Source organism: Pteropus vampyrus, unplaced genomic scaffold, assembly GCF_000151845.1.
Source record: "Pteropus vampyrus isolate Shadow unplaced genomic scaffold, Pvam_2.0 Scaffold101, whole genome shotgun sequence".
Taxonomy (NCBI): Eukaryota; Metazoa; Chordata; class Mammalia; order Chiroptera; family Pteropodidae; genus Pteropus; species Pteropus vampyrus.
In genome coordinates, this window is record NW_011888882.1 from 5,015,893 (window position 1) to 5,033,189 (window position 17,297).

General features: G+C 32.7%; 1 protein-coding gene and 1 pseudogene across 5 annotated transcripts in view; one reads left to right on the forward strand and one right to left on the reverse strand.

Moving 5' to 3' along the window:
• The window catches only part of RPF2 (ribosome production factor 2 homolog), a 31,213-nt gene that overhangs the window by 13,156 nt on the left and 760 nt on the right, over positions 1–17,297 (reverse strand). For 2 of the 5 annotated variants that reach the window (XM_011364813.2, XM_011364814.2), the window contains exons 2-7: positions 15,420–15,552; positions 13,203–13,240; positions 11,858–11,897; positions 8,869–8,950; positions 8,150–8,226; positions 4,804–4,903 (exon numbers count right to left, since the gene is read on the reverse strand). In XM_011364813.2, the coding sequence (XP_011363115.1) occupies positions 4,804–4,903; positions 8,150–8,226; positions 8,869–8,950; positions 11,858–11,897; positions 13,203–13,240; positions 15,420–15,552 (470 nt within the window). Of the gene's footprint in view, positions 1–4,803; positions 4,904–8,149; positions 8,227–8,868; positions 8,951–11,857; positions 11,898–13,202; positions 13,279–15,419; positions 15,553–16,777; positions 16,894–17,297 lie in introns of those variants that run through there. The other 3 variants (XM_023533383.1, XM_011364816.2, XM_023533384.1) reach the window with 3 other exon arrangements.
• Positions 6,593–6,712, forward strand: LOC111742820 (annotated as a pseudogene).

Sequence of the window (17,297 nt, forward strand, 5' to 3'; positions counted from 1 at the left end):
AGGGCAGTTTGGTAGTTTCTTAAAATGTTAAACATATACTAGCCAAATGACTCTATCATTCCACTCCCAGATATTTTACTCAATGGAAATGAAAACATGCCCTCACAAAAATTTGTATATATTGTTGTGTTTATAGCAGCACTATTGGTAACAGTCAAAAGCTGGAATCAAGCTAATGTCCATCAATGGACGAAGGAATAAACAAAATGTGGAATAGCTATAAATGGAATATGGCTCAGCAATAAAAAGAAATGAGGACTGATACACACAAGGAAATGGAGAAGCTCAGAACATACTGGGTGAAAGAAGCCAAGAAAAGTATACACTGTATGATTCCAGTTATCTAAAATTCTAGAAAATGCAAACTAATCTATAATGACAGAAAGTACCTCAATGTATGCTTAGAATAGAGAAAAAGAATGGATTACAAAAGGGCACAGGGAAATTTTGGGAGGTGATGGAAAAGTTCTGTCTTGACTGCAGTGTTTTCACAGGTGTATACATTTGTCAAAAGCCATCAAATTTTAACTCTAAATATCTGTACTTGATTTTAATTAAATTATACCTCAAAAGTTATTTTTAAAGCAATTTAAAATGAAAAAACAAGTAATCCATAAAAATATAAACAAAATGAACCTATATACCGAGTTGCAGGAATAATCATACAGGAAAGAACTACTTCAAGTGATTTCAAAACACAGTAATTTGACCATATCTTCCCACAAGGTTGTATCTTATACAAATAGACTGTATAAAAAAACATAAAACAGAACTGAAAAAAAAAACCCAAAACAAAAAAACCCTTCAACTGCACTCAATATTCGTACCATCAGTGATAATATTGGTATTTTATTCTGAGACTGTTGTGTGTGTAGTTATAGTATAAGGTAAATGCGTAATTATGTGAAGTCATTGAAAATCTAGATTTTTATCATGGATGAAAGAAGGTACCTATGTGACAGTGAAATTAAGATCCTTTTGTCTTAAATTTGAGTTAGAAGTTTCATATGAACTCAGAATATATTTTATCTTAACAAACTTATTTCACAGATCTGTCCATTAAAAAAGCCTAGAAACAATGACCAATCTAGAAACAATCTACAGCACCCAGACTGTGATTTCTAAAATAATTTCTCACTTAAAACGAAACTAGGGGTCCTCAGAGAAATAGCTGATTCCAGGACTGGGACAATAAATGTGCAAAAAGTAGACTCATGGACATGGACAATGGACTAGTTAGTGGTTAACAGAGGGGAAGGGGAAAAATGAAAAAAATAAAATGTTAAAAAAATTATGTATATATAGTATGAAAAAAATAATAAACTGGCATTTAAAAAAAACACAAGCTCGAAAAAAATAAAAGTATAAAAGGAGCCTGAAAATCAAAGGGTTGACAGTTTAAAGTGTATCTTTTAACCTCAGAACACTGAGGAAGAGGCTGACTCTAAAATGGGCAGAAATGATGTTGAGGTAAAATAGGAGATATAAGTATGGAAATAAGTATAAAAACCTGGTTAATAGAACTAAGGAGATAGAAGAGGTTGAAGATAAATTGGTTATAATCAGAAGGAAAGCCTCATTTTGGACATTTTTTCCCATGGACCAATTCTATGCAAAAATAAGATTTTAAATGTGGCTGTGTCCATGAGTAAATACATTGGGAAAGAGCACAAGAGTTTGACCATGGAGCTGATGGGAAAGATGAGGAGAGCTAGAGTCAGGGACTAGATCGGATCCCGATTCTACCACTTACTAGCTCTTCACTCTGCACAAATAACTGGTCTGAATTTCTTCATCTACAACATGAGAATAATATTACCATAATGAAATGAATGTCTGTGTACCTCCAAAATTCATAGGTTAAAGCCCTTACCCCTAGCGTGGCTGTATTTGGAATATGGGGCCTCTAAGGAAGTAATTAAGGTTAAATGAGGTATGCCATAAGGGTGGGGCCTTGATCCCATTAGATTTGTGTCCTTATAAGAAAACTAACAGAATACTACTTTCATGTCTCTCTCTTTCCCCCGCCCACTCATAGGAAAAGCTATGTGAGCACATAGCAAGAAGCAAGCAAGAGAGTCCACACCAGAAACTTTGATCTTGAACTTCTAGCCACCAGAACTGTGAGAAAGTAAATTTGTTGTTTAAACCTCCCAGTCTATGGTATTTTGTTATGGAAGCCTGAGCAGACTTAATACAACTTTTGTAGAGCTGTAAAGGGATTAAATTAAATAAATTACCTGATCTAATTATCTAATCTATGAGTTATTTTCATTATTATATATTTTTTGAGTAGAATAAGAATTAGGAAATCGGAAAGGTTAAAAAAATTAAAACAATGACCACTGATGTAGACATGACCACTGATAATAAGGCAATGAAGAAAAAGCAACCCAATTAGGTAGTTAAATTTAAGGTAGGCTTTAAAGGAACATTTAGTAAAACTGACCTATTACTTGATTTACTATCATCTCTATATACAAGGAATAGTCACATAAAAAAGTAACCATAAAAATTAGAGTGAACTGACTCTAAAAATAAATATTTACTGGTTTTCTATTTTTAAAAAAAGAGGACCTGCTAAGATTAACTACAAATCTATATATTTAAGAAAGCAAAAGAGAAGCAAAATTCAGAATAAACGAAATGGGTACCTGCCATGAAAATACTGACTTAATAAGTTAACTTTTCTTTCTGGCCAATTACAAAAAAAAAACAAACAAACTTCCTAGAAAGAAGAAAGCCCTTGATAAAAATTCTTTCTCTACTGTTCTATTTCATTATTTCATTAGAACATAAAACATAAACCAAGAAGTTTGCCACTGCCTTACTTCATATTTATATTAAAAACTCAACCTTCCTTGGTGCCCAACAATCTCACTTCATTCCTCTTATCTTTCATTCTTCTTTCCCCAGGTTCCTTTATGGTTTTCACTCCCTCCCCATCATCACTGCATTATGTGCTCAGAACTGCCATCTAGTGGAAGCATAAAATAATAAGATAAAGTTTTTATAAAAACCACTTAAACAAAAGCAAACAAAAGCCCTCTCTGCTATAACAGAAGTACTACCCTCACGGACAATTAATAATTAATTGAAAGAACTAGGGGACAAAAGGCAGGAATCTGGGCTGATGGAGTTCAAGCAATAGGAATCTTAGCTGAAAAAACACTTGATATTTTGGAGTGTATAACATTAAAAGAAATGTTGGTCATTGTCTTTCATGTATGATTTATTTTTAATTCGTGAAAAATACAGGTAAGAACCTATAACAAAGGCTCTGCAAAGGAACTTCACCACAGGCAAGATAAACAGGAGAATCAAAAAAGCTCAGGCTTTTCTAATGACTGTGGCTCACGAAACTCAAGAGCTGTAGAAAGGATTAAACAGATTATAGTGGTTATTCAGTTTTGTTTTTTTTTAATATAGCCATTATTCAGGGGGATTGTTTCATAAACTATACAAATGTCTAACCAATGTACTGTATACTTGAAACTAAAAAAAAAAAAAAAAAAAATCCCCAGAAAAAAAATAGCCATTATTAATAAGAAATGAGAAGTTCTGAAAATTAGAATCCCAATAATAACACTATAATCCCAATAAAGAAAAAAATGTATCGATCCACAAACTTTTTTTGGTCGACTCAGATTTCTAAAGAGCATGTATACAATTTAATCTATTTATAAAATATACACCACAAACTTTTTCAAGAGTGATCTAGGGCAAAGTAAAAGCTGTATAAAAGTCCACAAGGGCAACCAAGGGTCTAGCTTGTAAGAATGGTACAAGAAAAGTTTAAATGGAATTAATTATTTAAACTTGAGATAATGCTGCTAAGTATCAGAAGTATTTGTATCTCCGGGGACAAACTAAACTTCTTTTCAGTAAAAAGCTGGCAGATGTGATTACAGAATATTAAATATTACTAACATTTAAGAAATCATGGAGAACACCAGCTTTTCAAAAAAAAGGGGAGAAAAGGGGGTATAAAATTGGTAAAATTTATGTCAATTCCAGACAATAACAACAATTGTATATTGGATTTTAAGATGACTTGTGAACACATAGGAAAGGGTATAGTCATTACATAAATCATTAGGAACTAGTGTAGTTCACTAAGAATAAGTCATCTGTAAAACAACTTTACAAGGTTATTGTGAGAATGAAGCAATATATTTAAAGTACCTAGTACATGCTTGCCAGTTAAGATAACAGTAACAAAATAAAAGGAGCTGGGGAGGTGACTGAGGGTTCTCAGGGAAAGAAACAAAATTTGCAAGAATGGAAGAAACCAGATAAATAAGAATGAAATCAGAAATGACAATAGGAATATGCAAAATATATTTTAAAAAGTCACTTTTAATGGAAAAGGGAGGAAGGAAATTAGAGATCAAGAAAGCAAGTTATAGTGTGAAAAATCTTATATATCAGACTAAGAAAAATAAGTAAAGGTTTCTGAATTGAAAGTGAATGATGTGTAACAATCTTAAAATTGTAACTTTTCAATTTTCTAAATTTAACTTAATGATGTCAATAATGACAGATGGGAATAAGCATTTTATAAAGTATAAAATGCTATGTAAATAGGTTTATACCAAAGTTACTATAGCATCAAAGAATAATAATGATCTACAGACAACATTCTTTTAACTTTCCCCTGCTAGTGGGGAATAAAGAAAATAATGAAAAGGAAAAAAGAAATCAAAAAGTAAAAGCTGTATAACTAGAGTGAAATGGCAAAATGCCACTACAGACAGTATTAGATTGCCTACCTAAGCTACCCTAAAGTATTACAAAACTTACCAATAAGAAGACTTTTTAGCCTTCTGTAGTCTTCTGTTACATCAAAATCATCACCAGCAAATATTAACATGGGTTTTGTTCCCTCAGGACATTTACTATTCTATGAAATGAAAAAAAAATTGTAATTATATAATTATCTATTCCACTCTGTCATACTGCCAAATTAATAAGTGGTCAACGAATGACTTAAGCTACTTTTTAACATTATTCTATGCAAAGAATAAAATAAAATGCTAAACTTGCTACAAAACACTGACCTTTAATAGTGAACATTCTAGAGTTGAAATAAATTTCTTAGAATTATTTGTACCAGTGCCTTTCCTACTGTATCACATAAACTAGTTTTATATGAAAGCTAAATTAAAGTACCAACTAAATATTCACATGAAAAGCAAAATAATTTTATACAAGCTATAGAAAGTATGCGCTAATCCTCACTCAGCAGAGTTGAAGCTATTACTAAATGCAAAAAAGATTTTGTCCAGTTCTAGATTTTCTATACCAAGAAGAATGTGATGTGAGTAATAAGAGGATTTAAATTGAAAAGCCATCAAAATGAAAGAAAATCAAATAGAAAAAAATCTTTAACTGAAGGATTAATTTATGGAAGAAGGTGAATAGTTGTTGGTCTAAGCGTCCCATTGATTCTAGTACCTCTGCTCTGACACCAATCAAGGATTATCCAAATCTAGCAAAAAAAAAAAAAAAAGAGAGAAAGAAGAAAGGGAGGGAGGAAAGAAGGAAGAAAAAAACAATACAAACATCCTTTGCCCTTCATCATGACCACTCTCTTAACATTCTGCTTCCAAACTCTGAACCTTAACTTTCTATACTTAGGATATGTGTCTAAGATCTGATGTCTGATCAAGGGCCTAAACGGACTTTCCAGACCCAATGTGCAACATACGTCCCACGTGACCCTGCTATTGCTACCCCTGAGCCTATGGGGTTATTTAAGTACATACAAGTAGGTAAGAGAAAGTGAGGCAAACACCAACTTTCAAACCATCCTGACCACATGTATAGCAATAAAAAATATTACTTTAAGTCATAATCCAGTATACACATCATAGAAATACAACTAAACTAGTTATGTGAAATAGTACTTAATACGTAGATCACTGATATTTTTCACAATGTGAAAACCCTGAAACTAGAACAACAGATGAGCTTTATTCCGAGAGTCTGAAAGTTACTAAAAATGTAAAATGATATAGTATACTGAAAATACTATAATTATGTAGTCCTTGAACTTTTTTAATTAAAAGTAATAATTATTATAAATTATACATGAACTTTCCAAATAAAATATCTAGACAGTTGCAATATATTTCATACTATCTAAAATAAAATCAACGAGTCTTAAATTTTTATGCAGAAAAACCATCCCTAGAAGTTTGGCCATCTTAGAAAACAGGCTCTCAGAATAATCAGTTTCCTAGTAGAGTATAATCTAATATTACTTAACAGAAGGATGAGCTTGGCAATAAAAGCAGGGAAGTAAGACAAGAAATAACTGCTGAAGATGTCTTAAAAATGAAGAGGCAGAGTAAAGAGGAAATAAATATGAAGAAAAAGTGTAACAAAACAAGTAACTCCAAAACAAACTAAAAATACAAGCCTGTAACCATATAATAAGGTAAAAAGTTAAGGGCTGACTAACAGTCTATGCAAGGATTATCTATGTAAGCATATTTTCACAAACTAATGAATTTTATAGTTATGGATATACTCCATGAGTGAAAGTTTAGTATTCAGTTTAAATGGTTCTTGTTAGGAATGAGACCTCGTCTACTACCATGCTACCCTGAGCACGCCCAATCTCATCTGATCTCAGAAGCTAAGCAGGGTCAGGCCTGTTTAGTACTTGGATGGGAGACCACCTAGGGAATACCAGGTGCTGTAGGTGTTTAAAAAAAAAAAAAAGAATAAGACCTGACAAACACTAACAGTTTTGTGGTCTAGTTTACAAGCTGCACAGTGACTGAAGTTATTTCTTTGCTTTGGAAGTGAAGCAGAAAGAGTACAGAAGTTGGAATACATGCATCATGCTCAGGCCCACTAACTGGTGACCAAGCTAGCAGCAATGGTAAAGGTGAAATGGGGATCTACCGCTCATCTCCAGGATTTGTGCAGAGCCCCAAAGAGAAATTGTAATAAAATGATGGCTTCCACCATACATGGGTTTATAACTTTACAAAACACCTTTCAATATTTTATTCTGATTGATCAGAATTTTCACACATATTATCTCATTTGATGTTGTTATACCTATTTAACATTTGATTGAAATTGAGGGTCAGGGAAGTAACTGACTTATCATGTCACAAATGTCATTTAAATGGCCAAGAGAGGCCTCAAACTCAAGTGTTCTGCCCTCTACATCAGGCTACGATTCTACCCTGTACCTGAGGAAGCTAGTATAGCTAAGTGGTGATATGGTAAGAGCCTTTTTTCAAACCCACAGGAAATCTGGAAGTTATGTTCTTTTTTAGAGGAGGCTGGGAAAAAGGGTGATTATATATTTGCTATAATTCTTTCAACTATACCATGACCCTCGAAGACCCATAAACTGAGAGTAATTATATAACTTTCCATTAAAAACTTCAATATTCTTTCAAAGTCCTTGAGTCTAACTGGTTATACCATTTCCTATGTATATGACTCAGTAACCAATGGAATTTTTCCGGGCTTCAATCTCTAAATCTATATAAGAAAAATAATTTCAGCTTTTCTTATAGTAGCTATGAGGTCTAAGTGAAATATGTATTTGATAGAATAAATTAAGTGGGAAGCAGAGTTCTGAGGGAGCAGAAGCCCAATTTGGACCCAGGAGCTGAATTAGGACAATTTTCTTGCTTTTCTAAGACGATTTACCACTTTCTACTTCACGATCCTATTTAAACAAAGGATACACACAGATGCCAAGTCTTCAAAGGAAGGATTGAGCTAACAATTTAGTGACTAGCAGCCAAAATACTACAGAATTGGCTGAAGCTTCCAGGTTTAGAACAAGGCTCACTTTGAAATTCTGGTATCTCTGAGGTTCTATAAAATTGATGCCATGATAACTGAGGGAGAAAATAGCACTTAAATCATGGACCCAGACAAAAATTTGTAACCACTCTGAAGTCTAACTGCCAGAATATCTGTATGTGTTATAGTATATAAATATATTCTTCTTTCTAAAGTTAAAATGAAACTGTGCTTTTATCTTAGAGCACACCAGAATAAAGTTTTCTCCTTTAAGCTAAAACCTGTATCAGCATTCTTCACCACAAGATGTCACTATAGCCCAAGAGCAACAGTGTAAAATGCTTATTTTTATGATCAGTAAGTATCTTACCTTAATATCTTTCAGAGAAACGAACTTCTCGATACCTAATTCAATCATATCTAGCACATGGTAGTCATACAAACGACCTAGAAGAAAAATACATTTTTTAAGCATTTATTTTTCCCAAACAGCCCCCTTATATAAAAACCCACTTATCTGTATATTCAAAATGTCCTAATATCTGCCTTGTTTCTTTCTCCATATATCCCTCAAACATGTCTCCTCTTTCTTAAATTTTCAACTCTACCTAGAATATATTGTTGCAATCCTGACCTTCATAAGGATCTTAAAGGTCACTTAGCCAAACTCCCTTATTTTATCGAAAAGTAAATAAAGGCCCAGAGAGGGTAAAGGGCTTGCTTAATTCAAGCCAGTGAGCATGCCAGACCAAGTCTCAATACACCCAGGCAAGAGTTCTTTTTCAAATGTATTCATTAAATAGATATTTATTAGGAAAGGGTTAATTTATACAGGTAAGAATGTTACTTCATTTTCTAACTCTAACACTGATTTGAAATATATATGTTTAATATTAGAAAAATATCTACTACTTGAGGTAATATTTACATGCCCATTCTTTCCCTGAAGACTGACAGGTAAAAAAAAGTTTATTCAAACTCACAAGGAAAATAAAAATACTAGTTCAGAGATTACTAGTTACTCCTAAATCCTCAACACCATCAATTAATCTCAGTAATAGAAGTAGAAATATTAAAAATAATACTTACCTATTACTAGATTATTTGGCCGCTTCTTATTATGGGAGCCAAACATGAATAAAGAACAATCTGATTTCTTTGAAAAGAATTCCTATAAAACCAAAGAAATCCCATTCATGCAATGAATAAATATAGGAAACTTAAGAACTGTACATCTGAATTTTTTTTAAAAAAATATATTTTTTCAGTGGAAGTTAATGAAGACTTAGTATGTTATATAGGAATAAACAGAGGAAGAGGTTTTTTCCCTACCTTTTTACTTCAAATTTTCTGATTTGGGGTTCATAGGGAAAAGGTATAAGTTCAAGACTAAAATTATGTTAAAACTATTAAGTTAATAAGTAAAATGAGACCATTTATTTTCAGCTATGCAGTTATTCTGGAATAGTACACCAAGCATTTTTCATTTGCTAAACAAATGCCTTTACTCATGGGACACTACTGCTAACATCAATTGTACATCTTGGCATACATTTAATACCCATGTGAATATACATAGGGAACCTACATTATTTAATTCTACATGAATTAATCAATATGGTATTTTTAGATGTTTATAATTAGATTCATGAGTTTACAAGGCATATACCTATTTTTCATTACAAACTTCATCCACACAGGAATCTTACCCTAGAATCTCCACGCCACCCAGCTGTGACTAGTTCCATTTTGTACAGCTGGCAAGGGCCTACTTACAGATCTGTGTTATAAGGAGTGTTGACTTCCATTACAGATTTGAGAGTGTGTGGAAACCGTTATCCTAGACAGCTCCTTTTATACTGATGCACATGTCTACTACAACCCACATATTTCGATTTGGTTTACTGAGATTCCCAATCTCAGCACAAAAATTAGATTTAACGTATTCTGGTCTAATTCTAGTCTAGTTAGAAAAGTTTCTTAATGACAAACATTAAAGAAGAGACAAAATAACCATAATCCTCAACTTTTCTTAATTGGTTACAAGACTCCCTGAGATGTGGGCCACTAATTTGGTTATCACTCATTCCAGTGTTTAAGCAAAAGCAAGTGGGGCAAACAACTACCTACCTGCCTATCCACTCCCCATGTGGAGGATGCAAAGTCACAGAGTCCAGGAATTCTAGCAGAACTATGGGATCTGGCCAACTTTTCTGAGAATTAATTTTATCATGTGTAAATCACAAACAATAACACCTCCTGCAAAAATCTGCAAGAGCCACATGGTTTTTCATATGTGGATTCTTATACTGTTGTCTGGCACAAAGTAGGTGTTCGAAAATGTTTTTTAAATGTCCAAATAAATGAAAATGCTTTCTTAAAATGTTTTTATTTTACATTCTCATTTTATGACTAACACCCCAAAGACGTCCATAAACTACCTTTCATGTATATATAGTATTCATCTCTGTTGTTCTTTTCCATAAAGTCCACTTTTTACTTGTTAAAATTCTAGAGCAAGGGTTGTCAAATATCTGCAAAAGGCCAAATTGTAAATATTTTAGGCTTTTGATATGCTAAAAAAAAACTTTAGCAAATATGTGGTAACAGAAATTTACTTTGGAAGGTGAACAGTGTAAATATATATATGCCTCACTGTTAAAGTGTACAGCTGAAACTTATTGGATTTTGTTAACCAATGTCACCATTAAATAAATAAACTTTAAAAATATAAAAACTATTCTTAGCTCATGGGCCTTACACAAACTGGGACTTGGCTCACAGGAGGTATATTTGCCAACTCTTATTCTAAAGCATAGTTCCAAGATTATAATGTAAGAAATGGAGGGTGGGAGGTCAGGAGGAGATACTGAACATTTCCAACATGACTACTGTTCTCAGAGCCATTTTGAGGTTTAGAGGTCTGAGATTTATTATAGCCAATGAAATACCACTTATCTCCGGAGATGGAAGATCAGAGAGGAAATGTCACAATTTCAAGTGTAAGAAAAGCTATCACGGTTAACAGTGGATTGAAAAAGTACAGAATGTTACAGATTCTATAATATAACATTGCTACCAAGTGGTCACTCAACTAAAAGCATCATGGTGTCACAAAATATCAGCCCTTGATAAATGGTGGATAGGAGAGAGAATTCTGGGTTACACTGTATATTTATTTTCATGATCTTGTCACCAAATTACTACCAAAAAAAACCTGCAATAAGTAATTTCGTAAAAAACTGAATATTTATTTTGACAATATTTTTCTTAGTATATTATAATTTTTATTGCAGTTAGTTGCCACATTAGGATGAGATGATCAATTTTAGTCTTCTAATTAATTATTGAGATTCTATTTAAAAGTTCTTTTTTTTTAATTCACTAACTGAAAGAAGAAAAACAAGTAATGGTATTCCTGTAGGAGAACATAATCACATTCCGATTCTTTTTATAAAGTCAATTTAAACAGTTTAAACCAAAAAAAAAAAAAAAATTTAAACCATTTACTCCTGTAAGATTTTCTTTAGAAAGAAATCAGTATTATCACATAAAATCCATTCATCATTTACCATTTACTATATACCATCTTTTAGCCTCTGATTTCATTCACTAAGCTTTCTCATTTAGTTTTGGTTGCCAGTACACTAAAACAGGAATTTGATTAACTTTAGTAAAGCAATTGAGAACTGTTAGCAATAATTCAGGTAGAGTTCTTTGTTCTAAAAACATCCAAAGAAAGAAAAGTCAGATTTTTAAAGATCAAACTTGCTTTATACAAAGACCAATAACAAGCTTCCTTTTGATAATCCATTAATTATGCACTTAAAATGCAATTTCAATTTTTAAAAATTCTATCAATAGACTTGCAAACAGTGAATACAGACTAGCCATAGTGAAATGTAAGACCTATAGTAATACTTGAAAGTGTAAAAGTCTTATTTGCTTTCCATTTTATACCAAAATTCTCTCTCGTAGGATGATTTCAAATTTTTTAAAAAGCATAAATTAAGAGTACTAAATAGTCTGAATGATCACTTACATGCTATGCTCTCTTAAAACAGATTTTCACACTTACCAATGATGTCTGATCCTCAAATGGTCTTGTAATATTTTTCCTAAGAATATTAAAAAATGTGAGCCTAATTTTCTTAATCGTAGTAATTCACCAATAACAATTAAGTAAAATATTAACTAAACATAATTTCATATTCAAATGATCATAAAAGAGGTTGGAAAGATATTTATTCATTCAAATATTTATTTAGTGCCTATTATGTGCTAGGCCCTGTGCTAGGAGCTAGGAATACTATACCATGGTATAGTATACTATACCATGTCAAACAAGAGCCTTACTTTCTTGGAGCTTAAAGTGGAAAAAATAAACAACCTCAAAAAGTAGTAACTGTTGTGACAAAAATAAAATAGGGTATAGTGTCAATGTGAAGAGTGGAAAATAATTGGGCTGAGACTTCATAAATGAAGGGTTAGCCACAGAAAATTGAAGAATAGAATAAACAAAGATTCTGAGATGGAAAAAAGTTGAGACTATTCAAGAAACAAAAAAGGCAAGTGTCATTGGAACTTAGCAAGCAAAGGGATAATGGTGGGGAGAAAAAGAATTATTTGCAGTCTTTGCGTAGTCTCAAAGTATCTCCTCCAAACATTTACTAATTACAAAGAGAAAAACAGTAACTTTATAGTGGAGAAACCCAGCAGACACCACTATAACCAAGGTCAGTGTCACCAACATAAGACATCATGTACTCCCAATAATTTACTAAGAAAAGCACATCACTTTTGTAGTATTCTTACCAAAAATGCATAACTTCAATTTATTCATGAGAAACCTGAGACAAATCCGAAATTCAGGATATTGTACAAAATAACTGACAAGTACTCATCAAAAGTATCAAGGTCGTGAAAGACAAGGAAAGACTGAGGAACTGTCACAAACTGGAAGAAACTATGGAGACATGACAACTAAATGCAATGTGGGATCTTGGAAGAGAAAAAGGACATTAATGGAAAAACTGGTCCAAATCAAATCAAGTATGTAATTTAGTTAATTTGTACCAATTGTACCAATGTTAATTTCTCAGTTTTGACAACTGTAGTATGGTTATGCAAGATATAACATTTAGAGAAGCTAGGTGAGGGATACATGGGAATTCTATTATTTCTTGCAACTTTTCTCTAAGTCTATAATTATTTTAAAATAACAAACTTGCTACGATTACAATTATGTAAGAATATTAAATATGAATGAAAACAGACTAGAAAGAAATAAATTTAAAAATACAAATAGCTGTATGTAAGGAACTGTTGTATTTTTTTTTAATATTTTTTGAAATCTTGCATAAAATGGTTGTTACTTTTATAATGGAACAATATAATTTAAAGTAAAAGAAATTATGACTTACTTTTTATACAGAACACCATATGGTTTTTTCAGTGCATACTGTAAGACATAATTCATAGCTTTTAAAACAAAACATTCTGAAAAGCAGAGGTAAATATAAAGCATTATAACAGTTATTATATAAGATTACTCTGGTCCTTAAATCCTATTCTGATATCTTCTGCTTGGCTCCCTTCTGACCACTTATAACAACTTGCAATATAAGCTTCATATTCTAACTTAGACTGGATTTCCCTAATTAAAATTTTCTATGCCCTTTCAATAGTCTATCCAACTTAAATGCTTCCCTTTATTTCTTTAAATTCTACCTATTCCATTCTTCACAGGCAAATAATTTGAGAGTAGAAGAGCAGAAAAAAAAAAAAGAAAGAATTAACCCTAACAGGAAAGACTGAGAGAAGTGAAATAATGTCGTCTGGAGATATGAGAACTGAGAAACAGTCACGATGACAGAGTACTAGCCAGTTTAAATATAGCCCTTTAAAAAATTCTTGTTATTCAACCCTCTTTTCATTTTTTTTCCTACTTCTTTCTACCCGCCCAATAATAATCGTTTATTATCTATACAGTCTGTACTGCTCTACCATAGGGAATAATAAAGATTTAAGGCATTATCTTGCCTTAGAGAAAGGGGTAAATGAAGGGAAATAAAAAATAAGATAAAGTGATCATTCATTATCAGAGCTGGTGAACAAAAGAAATTCACCAATAATAACTATCTTTTTAAGTATGAAAACTCATAATGATTCTTGATTAAATGTTTCCCTGCCTCAGTGGAATAGACATTACCACCTTTCCTTGACAATTCAAGAGTTATCAATAAGTATCAACTACTGTAATAATCTGTAATATTGTGCTGCTCTTAGAGCTTACTTAAATATGCAGGGTTATTGTGTTGATGGGGTACTGGAAGGACAGGAGCAGTATCCCATTAACACAATAACACTTAGACAAACAAAAAGGATGAGCATGTTAGACATTCAGATATATGAACTATTGCACTTAACAAGCATGTTTAGTCCAGTTTAAAAATTTATTCAGTTACTTACTTAGTTGATTTAACTCAAAGACTCTATCCATTTTACTTGAGGTCTAAATATTCAACAACCTACTAGGTAACCCTAGAGACTGTGCCTTTTAAATTCACTGATTTAACATTTATTGAGCACATACTATGTTCTAGAAAATGGACTAGACACCAGGCTATAGAAGAAAAAAACAAAGTTTTTTACCTTCATCACTTAAACCACATGGCCTGAACAGAACTGCTCCACATGATATATTAACTGGCATTATTGTTCATCAGGCAACCAAACCAGAAATCTGGTAAGTCATACTTCTTACTCATGCCCAAACTCTTCTACCCTCAACATCTAGTCTCTCTGATCATCTCATTTTCATTGCCATCACTGGACTCCAGATGCTCTTTACTTGGCTGACAGCAAAGATTTAAATTGAAGTTTCCTATATTTACTTCAACCTTTTCTAGTCAAGATGATTAAAAGGATCACATCTCACTTAAAATCTTCATTGGTTCCACTGAGCTTTCAGAATAAAACTCAAACTCCATGTTACTATCTGACCCCTGCTTGTTCTTCTAGCTTCATCTAGCCCACTCTCCTTTAGCCATCCCTAATTATTTGCAGTTCCCCAAATGCATCATGCTCCTTCACTGTTTCCTCTGAACAAGCTTCTTCCTCAGACTTGAAAACTCTTCTCCTCTTCTCTCCAGTCTTGCTCCAATTCTGACTCCCATCCCATCCTGTGCATGCCTCTAGCACAGCACTTTGTTTACAATGCGATAGTTTTTCACTTGTCTCTCTCCCTCACTAAGCTCACTGAAGGGAGAGAATATGTTTCATCTATTAATCCCCAGCACCTAAGACAGTAACTGGTGTCAGTGAAGGAATAAGTATATAGTAATATGACGCTATTTCACTTTACAAATTAGATATGTTCCTTAAATGTGAGTAAACCAAATTCTAGTAATTGGAACCAGTTGAAATTTACTAAGGAAACCAATTGCTTTAAGGAAAACCAATAATCAGTGCCTTGACAAGGCAAATAATCTCCAACTTTACTTTTCTCTAAGACTAGCAGTTCCTAAGGCAAAGAAAACTTATCTATGTATTTGTTTGTCAAGAAGCCCAAACTTGTATGCTGAAAATTTCCTTAAAATGATTTCAATACCTTTTTAAAAATAAGTATATATACATACCACGTCTCTAAGTACTTCTGTCACTGTTGAATTTGCATTTCCCCCTTTAATAAGCATGGCATTTTTAATATTTTCACTGAGTTTTGGTTCTCTCTTCTCAAGGAATCTCTTGGCCCTTTTCGTTTTGGGCTTTCTGTTCATAAAAAAATCACAATTTATAACAATTTAAAATATTTTCCTCATATTATAAAACCATACCTTGAGTAATGTGCAAAATCTTAAAAATCAACAGAAATATTATATAGCATTTATCAGTTAGGATTCCACCATTAAACAAAATCTCACTTTTTAGGGAGATAATTAGCAAAAGATATTCAATTATTACTATAAATGTTAATTCTAATTTGTAAAGATTTATGCACCCCTTGTTCACTGCAGCACTATTTACAAGAGCCAAGATATAGAAGCAACCAAAGAGCCCATCAACAGACAATTGGGTAAAGAAATTACAGTACATACATATAATGGAGTATTACTCAGCCATTAAAAAAATGAAACTTTACCATTTGCAACCACCTGGATGGACCTAGAGGGTACTATGCTGATTATAGGGAATGTAGTCAACAACACTGTAATGGCTATGTAGTGCGAGATGGGCACTAGAGTAATCAGGGGAATCACTTCATTAATTATATAAATGCCTAACTATTGTGCTATATACCTTAAGCTAATAATAAATAAAATAAAGGAGCTATAGATAACTGGGGGGAAAAGCGTTAATTTTATTAGCTTCTGGTTTTCTAAAAAAGTTTGCATTTTAATATTCCTAGCATTCTTTTATTACTGCTTCTTTCTAAATCCTTTTCTATTAAACAAAAAAAGGGCTCAAGTGAATACTGTTGCTATTTTTACTCCATTATTGTTTTCTTCAATGTTAAAGTAGTCAAATTGTAACCCATAATCCAACACAAAGAACTGCACAATAACTGCTGATCAAACTCTAAACATAGGGAGGCTAATTATTGCTTATCTTTCCTCCAGGTTTAAGATCACAATGCCTGCCCGGAAGTAAACACTATCACACTCCAACATCACTGCTGAGAAAGTCAAACATTACTGCCACCAAAGGGGAATTATAACGATTGGCACTTTTACAGAGTCACTCCATTAAGGTTTAATCTTCACCATGACCTATGAGACAAGTACAATTATTATCTTCATTTTATAGATGAGGCAACTGAGGCCAGAGTTAGTTTGCCCAAGATCATACAAATCTTCAATGAGCTAGATTTAAAAACTCATTTAGACCAATCGCCCTGCAAAATATGAAGGGAAAACAAATCCACTATTCTGATTTTATGATGTGACAGCAGGAGTAGAATGTTTTATTACATTTCTGTTCAGAAAAAGGGCTTCACCTCTGTTTCCATTATTAGTGAGCATCGTGCTTTTGCAAGTTCTCTGCCATCTACTGAAAGAATTCCTTCTCTCTTAAATAACTATGACCCTCCCTCTCCTTCCAGTCCTATGGAAACTGGGATGGAAAAAAAACCAAAACAAAATATACACACACTTTAGTTTACCATTTATATTTAAAAATTTCACCAGATAAAATGTCAAGCACATATAAAGCTTCTAATCATTTACTGGCTGATACAGACATTATTTATTAAATCAAATCGAGAGATATTTAGTTTATCTACACAGCAATGTAAATGCTATATGCTCTATACTCCCATGTGGTTTGTTACTTCTCACTAATCAGCAACGAATGCAAATAACACCTTATATGTTTTATTAGCTATTTGTCCCCCAATTAGACTCTAAAACTGTCATCTCTGCTTCCCACCTCCAGAAGAATATATAGCAAATGTGCAAAAACCTCTGAATTAATGACTAAAAGGTTTTGTTGTTTACTGTTAACCCAGGTAAATCGTA